The following is a 7,668-nucleotide window of genomic DNA, read 5'->3' on the forward strand; positions in this document are numbered from 1 at the left end:
ACAGCAAAACCAAAACTAGGACTAGACTTAGCGAGCCTTAATGATTTAACCCAACGAAACACCTTCTTGCCCAAGCAAATCCAATCCTTAACAACCCTTCAATTCCTATGAACAAACCCCGCACAAGGACTCCGAGACTGAAATCATGAATCTAAAAAACTTTAAGAAAACCTTAATCTAGTGGACCAACCCTTAGTTTCAAGCAAATTAGCTAAACTGTTACACACTAGCCACCACCAATTAGCTAACCTAATAATCATTCAAAAACCGAATAATCTAAACGTAACTTTACCCTCGTAAGCAATGCCGTCGCCGCCCACCAAAAGGGCCAGACTCAAGAACCCTAACCCTAGCTCTCGCATTTCACGAAAGTTTTTTATTTTGAATTTCTTTGAGAGGGAGGGGGATTGGGAATGTGGGTAAGCTATTTTAGCGAAGTTGTGTTTTAACTAAGTTTTCATGCAGGATTGCTTTTGGTATTATTGTGCATATTGGGAGATTCTGTAGGATTTTTATTGAACTTGAAAATAATTAATAGTAACATAGTAATTACCTTACTTGTGGCTTTCTCACCACATGGTGTCGGCCAAGATAGTCTGATTCATAGTCTACCTAGTTATTTAGGTCGAGGTATGTCATAAATAATGAGTTTTCATATGAAGTTCATCAGGATTTTATCTTGAATGATTTCATTTTTCAGTGATTTAGTGATATAAAACATTTTAAAAGTGTAAATTTAAGTTAAAATACATGTTAAAGTTGTTTATAAATGTAAGAACTGATTGAGCATTGAAAAGAGGAGTTTTCAAAAAGCAAGAAAAAAAAAATAAAAGGTTTGCAGTATTCCCACGTGAGTGGGTTTATTTTCCACTCGGGGACCACTCTTCGAGTCCCTATATACAATCCTCATATTTGAGGATTTCTTTAGGTATCCAGTGAGTTCCTTTATGTTGAAATACTTCGAAGACTTGTATTCCTACCCATCGAAAAACTTTTGTATCTATACTTAAGGACTACATAGTTGTATGAACTTCATTTAGTGTCTCCATTAAAGATGCCATTACATGCCCAAAAGGCAACTTGTTTAATAAAGGCAACTTTCACTATTCACAGTGATATATTTATATTAGAAGACAACAATTTGAGCTAAACCATAAACATATAAATGAAGAAGAGGAAGAATATCATTAAATATCGAAGTGTGAAGATTTTCTCATAACTTACAAGTTACAATCATCAAACTTTTTGATCCATGCAAACAACAACATTATTTTATGTTCCAGTTTAAACGGTAAAAGCCCAAAGAAAGTTCCAAACTAGGTCCTGTCATCGGGCCCAAACAAACGCCACCTGAACTTAACCCACCAATTGCCAACTAATCAGAAGTCAGAACCATCACCACCACTTGCTTAGGTAGTCCAACAGGGCACATTCTGATAAGACATCCCATCCAACTCTTTGCACTCTTTTGATACAATAATATATATTATATAATGTTAATGATTTCTAAAGTGGCATCTTTAATTATTATAAATACGTGAAATTCAAGTTAGATCTAAGATTGTGAACAAATAAAACACGGCCACACAAATCAAGATTTGAAATTTTGGATTTTGTCTTAGTTGTTGTATTTTACTATGTTGAAAAGAATATTATGCAAAGATATTAACATGCGGATTAAAAATAATAATTACAAACATCAGTTAGGTCAATTGATAAAATCAGTGTTTTCATTCCTGTGCGTAAGTACTCGTTTGAGTGGTTCAGGGTTATCTTAAGCTAACAAAAGAAGGTCTTGCCTTAGTAATTTAAATAATATTTCGGCTCATTCCTTTCTTTGCTAACATTATATTATATAGTATGAGAACAATGCTACCAAGGTCATAAGCCCAATAAATGAGAGATTCTAGCGTACGGGCGGTCAAACTAACAAGGTCATAAGCCGCGGTCACAAAATCGTTGGCGTGCTACTCACACTATGTATATTATCATATATATCTTGTCGTGATGTGAATTACTAGGCAGTAACGTTTAATATATCGTTAATTACGTGTTAGAATTAAATAGCCTCATTTATTATGCAAGTGCATCATGCTCACATTCTTTCTAATAAAAATAGAACCCGACAACTCATGCGGATCTAATTTAAAAAAAAAAAGAACCAAATGAATTACAAAAATTTATATTTTTTTATATTATTCAAAAATTGAAAAGACAGTAATACGTTGTAATCCCGTAATATGTGTGGAGCTTGTCCCTTGTTATTCCTAATAATCCTCTCACAAACCCAAATGGGGACACACGTGCGAGGTCCGACTACAGTCCTCCACATGCTTGACCCGTCCATTTTCCAACCTCACCCCACCACTCTGAAACGCCAACAGAGAGAGAAAGAGGAGAGAGAAAGAATAGAGAGAGAAAGAGGAGAGAAAAAGAATAGAGAGAGAAAGAGGAGAGAGAAAGAATAGAGAGAGCGTAAAAAGCAAAAAGAAAGAAAAAAAAATGGAGAATGACTAGTCTCTGTCTCTGTATCTTTCTCACATATTCAATAGATCCCACCCAAAAAGCAAAAGAGCGCTCTCTCTGCTTCTCTCACTACCCCTTCAGCAGTTTCTCTCTCTAGAATGGACGAGACCGCTTCTTCTTCATCCTTATCACTTTGATCTCTCCTTCGCACCAAACCCAATGAATCCCTCGTCCACTGCTTCCATCTGAGAGGCATTTTATATTTATTTTCCAATTTATTTGTTTTTTTTTCTTACAAAATATGAGCATTATTGGGGTTGTGAGTCATCTTCTTCCTTCTCAAGAGGTAAACTTTCTCTCTCACCCTCTTACCATCCCACCTCCGCCGACATTGTTAAGGGTTTTCTGATGCTTTTTGTTTGTACTCTCACTTCTGTATATTTTACTGGTTTCTCCATCTTTTTGCTCTGTTTTATTTTATGGGAAATCTGATGAAAATAAAAGAGAAAAAAAAATTGGAAACTGCAAAATTTAAGTTTCTTAAGTTCCTGATAGGAAAAAATGTTCTGGATTTAGTCACAAATATTTTTGCTTTTCTGGGTTCACAGAAAAGCAAAATCATTTTGGTATCACACCATGTTTTGTTTTTCACTTTTCCACATTTTCTCGGCAGCCAAACACATTATATGAAAAGCACCTTCGATTCTCTCACTGTTCTGTTTGTGTTTTATGACTTTGGGTTGTTGTGGTTTCAGATCTGAAGCCTGGATTTTTCTCCGCTGCTGCGAAAGGTTACTGTTTAAATCCCAATTTAAAGATCTAAGATTCTCTAATCTAGTGTTAGTTAATTAAATAAATAATTAATCAATGATTTCAGATGTGTATGCGTTTTGTTTGCCTAGGTTTTTGGTTCTGAGATCTTAACATGGTAATTTGTAGTATTTTATTTGTTTGGTTTAGATAATGTGGTTGCTGCTTTGGATATTCCTAGAATTTAGGTCGCTTTTGCTTGACTAGGCTTTTGGTTTTCCTTGTACCTAATGACTACTTAATTTTGTTTTTCCGATGTTTTAGGTTTCTGGGAACATTTGAATTAATTCAAAGCTAGTTCCTTAACCTTATTTAATCCAACCGTTCAACTTCAACTTCTTCATTTTTACCATCTGGGCATCTCTGGTTTTCAACCAGAAAGATGCAGAGACCTCCATCGGAAGACTTTGCTTTGAAGGAGACCAAACCCCACCTTGGTGGGGGGAGGATCTCCGGTGACAAGCTTACGAGCACTTATGACCTCGTTGAGCAGATGCAGTACCTATATGTCCGGGTTGTTAAGGCGAAGGACTTGCCCGCGAAAGATGTTACTGGTAGCTGTGACCCTTATGTGGAAGTTAGGCTTGGGAATTACAAAGGCGCTACTCGACATTTTGAGAAGAAGACAAATCCGGAGTGGAACCAGGTTTTTGCATTTTCGAAAGATCGTATTCAGGCTACGGTTCTTGAGGTCATTGTGAAGGACAAGGATGTTGTGAAGGACGATTTGATAGGCCGAGTTTCTTTTGACCTGAATGAGGTTCCAAAACGCGTTCCTCCTGACAGTCCTCTGGCACCACAGTGGTATAGATTGGAAGATCATAGGGCGAACAAGGCTAGGGGAGAGCTGATGTTGGCTGTATGGATGGGCACCCAAGCCGATGAAGCTTTTCCCGAAGCATGGCATTCCGATGCTGCCACAATTAGCGGAGCTGACAGTCTTTCAAATATCCGATCAAAGGTGTATCTCTCTCCTAAGCTTTGGTATTTGAGGGTTAATGTGATTGAAGCTCAGGATTTGATACCAAGTGATAAGGGTAGGTATCCTGAAGTTTATGTGAAGGCCATCCTGGGAAATCAAGCTTTGAGGACTAGGGTTTCTCCAAGCAGAAGCATAAATCCCATGTGGAACGAAGATCTAATGTTTGTAGCATCAGAGCCTTTTGAGGAGCCCTTGATTTTGAGTGTGGAGGACAGAATTGCACCTAACAAGGATGAAGTTCTGGGGAGATGTGCTATTTCTCTGCAGTATGTGCACCGACGGTATGATCATAAACCTGTAAACACTAGCTGGCACAATCTTGAGAAACATGTTACTGTAGAAGGGGAAAAGAAGAAGGAAATCAAGTTTGCAAGCAGGATTCATATGAGGATTTGTCTGGAAGGTGGTTACCATGTCCTCGATGAATCAACACACTATAGTAGCGATCTTCGACCGACAGCAAAACCGTTGTGGAAGTCCAGCATTGGGGTCCTTGAAGTGGGGATTCTGAATGCTCAGGGGTTGATGCCAATGAAGACCAAGGACGGGAGAGGTACAACAGATGCTTATTGTGTGGCGAAATACGGGCAGAAATGGGTTCGAACAAGAACCATTATTGATAGCTTTACGCCCAAGTGGAATGAGCAGTACACATGGGAAGTCTATGATCCTTGTACTGTCATAACAATTGGGGTATTTGATAACTGTCATCTGCATGGGGGAGAAAAGGCCAGGGATGCAAGAATTGGGAAGGTGAGGATTCGTCTCTCCACCCTTGAGACTGATCGGGTTTATACACACTCGTACCCTCTTTTGGTTCTGCACCCAAATGGTGTAAAGAAGATGGGTGAAATTCATATGGCCGTGAGGTTCACTTGCTCTTCTCTGCTTAACATGATGCACATGTACTCACAACCACTGCTGCCAAAAATGCACTATATTCATCCATTAACTGTAAGTCAGCTCGATAGCTTGAGGCACCAGGCTACTCAGATTGTATCAATGAGGCTGAGTCGTGCTGAACCTCCGTTGAGGAATGAAGTGGTTGAGTACATGCTGGATGTGGGCTCCCACATGTGGAGTATGAGAAGAAGCAAAGCTAACTTCTTCAGGATTATGAATGTTTTGGGTGGGATAATTGCTGTTGGAAAATGGTTTGACCAAATCTGCAATTGGAAAAACCCCATTACTACCGTGCTCATTCACATCTTGTTTATTATACTGGTCATGTACCCGGAGCTGATATTGCCTACAATTTTCCTCTACCTCTTCTTGATTGGAGTTTGGTATTACAGATGGAGGCCTAGGCACCCTCCTCACATGGACACTCGTCTGTCTCATGCAGATTCTGCACATCCTGATGAACTTGATGAAGAGTTTGATACATTCCCTACTTCACGGCCTTCCGACATAGTGAGGATGCGATATGATAGGTTGAGGAGTATTGCAGGGAGAATTCAGACAGTGGTTGGTGACTTGGCTACTCAAGGGGAGAGGCTGCAATCTTTACTGAGCTGGAGAGATCCAAGAGCCACCGCTTTGTTCGTGCTTTTCTGTCTGATTGCAGCGATTATCTTGTATGTTACACCGTTCCAGGTTGTGGCTCTTCTTACTGGATTTTATGTGCTGAGACACCCCAGATTCCGTCACAAGCTTCCCTCAGTGCCACTGAATTTCTTCAGGAGGTTGCCGGCTAGAACTGACTGCATGCTGTGAGCCGTGAGGAAGACCGTTTTATTTATTTTGAGTTGCCTTTGAGTGGCAGGGCATTCTACTTTGCGCTATATTGTGTTTAGTTACTGAAGAAGATGCAGTACCTCTCATTGAGCTGTTTCGTGTTGAATGCTTAGCTGCAACGAGGAGCATCGAGAGCGCGACGCTTCTGGTATGATGTATTTAGACCTCGTCTTGAAGGTGACTAGTTTTCCGCTAAAAACTTCTATCTAAGGTGACTAGTTTATGTCCATTTGTAATTTTGTAGGCTGTGATTGGAATGTTGAACCATTTAATGCTTAATTACTTCAGTATTTTTGAACTCACGTTTTGTTAAGCCCATCAGGTTGAACATCTGTTTCGGTGTCTTTTCGGGGTTTTGGTGTGGCGATTTGGTTGTCTTTTTCGTACACATGACCTAAGAATAATAGTGTTGAGATTTGATGCGTAATGTTTAAGAGTAGGTTATGAAAGAACATTGATTGGCTCCTTATCAGGAACGAAATTATTCGATTCAAAGCGCAAAAAGAAACGTTTATGCAATTGCACGTGTCGAAATGTGATTTGTTAGTAAGAGGAATGACCGGGAGTAAATGAGTCGAATATTTTCTATTATTTTCTATTATTTTTAGACGAAATGTGATTCGCTACCTACCCCTTGAATTTATTAGTATTAAAGGAAAAGGGTTTGAAATTATTATAATTATTTAATAAAAGGGAATTTTAACACATTATCCATTAGAATTTTAGAATTTTGTATCTGTTTGACAGCGATATAATATTATGTATAATGCATGTGTATGTTATGTGTATGTTATATAGCATAACCAATTTATTAAATGCATGTGACGATGATGCGTTTGGATAGCGACTCAAATGATTAAGCAAAAACAGGGACACTTGATATATGACCTATTTAATTCGAGTTAGTCTATTTTAGTTGGGTAGAAAATTCAAGTTCTGGGGACAGACAAAGATTGCTCATGCGGTTTAATCTTATTCTTCGTCTCCTTAATACTTGTTTCAAGAATCATGTCGGTTGGTTGGGTGGTGTGTCAGTTTTCTACTTTTACAAATGAACAAATTCACCGTTATATGCCGTCTCGATCAAATAATACATACATGATAATGCATTACTAGATGAAAACGTATTGGTGACGATGAATTCATTCTACTTGAGTTGTTAACATGCTTTCGATTATGAGTTCCTCTTCTCGTAAATTAGAGTGCTTCGTAATATAGGGCATAAAAGAACAAAGACTGAATTAAATTCTGCAATGATCATGAAATCCAGCATGCACTTTCACTCCCCCGTGCGAGCATAAAATTATGGAGGGTTTAAAGTTGAGTAATTGTAGAGTAATAGTTACCTTAAAATGAATGGGCATTGATTCTTGGAACTCTATGGCTGTTTGCTTCTGAGTTCTAGGTAGGTTGGCCGTTGGCGTACCTGTCTTATTTATTTTATTTTTTTAATTTTTTAATTAATTAATTTTTTTTTAATTCTTACAACTTTTCTAAGTCTTGTTTTATTTGTTTTATAATAAAACCTAAAGGACAATGATTTTCAATTATTTTAGCATATTATACATTATTTTTTATTTTTAGCTATTAGATTAAATGAAAAACGATATGTGGCGAGGGTTAAACGTGAGTATGTGTTAATCATTTTCCAACTTAGAACCTAATTTAGTTTC

At 38.0% G+C, this 7,668-nt stretch overlaps 1 protein-coding gene across 2 annotated transcripts; it reads left to right on the forward strand.

Moving 5' to 3' along the window:
• The first annotated feature begins 2,514 nt into the window (after nt 1-2,514).
• LOC103964843 (FT-interacting protein 3) lies at nt 2,515-6,297 on the forward strand. Of its 2 annotated transcripts, XM_009377829.3 has the most exons (3): nt 2,515-2,812; nt 3,222-3,257; nt 3,541-6,297. In XM_009377829.3, the coding sequence occupies exon 3, from the start codon at nt 3,659-3,661 to the stop codon at nt 5,972-5,974; it is 2,316 nt and encodes a 771-aa protein (XP_009376104.2). In that variant the 5' UTR covers nt 2,515-2,812; nt 3,222-3,257; nt 3,541-3,658; the 3' UTR covers nt 5,975-6,297. The 2 variants fall into 2 exon arrangements, with proteins under 2 accessions (XP_009376104.2, XP_018507312.2); XM_018651796.2 differs by lacking the exon at nt 3,222-3,257.
• Nucleotides 6,298-7,668: the final 1,371 nt, after the last annotated feature.

The sequence above is a fragment of a genome, unplaced genomic scaffold (genome assembly GCF_019419815.1).
Source record: "Pyrus x bretschneideri cultivar Hongxiangsu unplaced genomic scaffold, Pyrus_bretschneideri_v1 Contig9, whole genome shotgun sequence".
Taxonomy (NCBI): domain Eukaryota; kingdom Viridiplantae; phylum Streptophyta; class Magnoliopsida; order Rosales; family Rosaceae; genus Pyrus; species Pyrus x bretschneideri.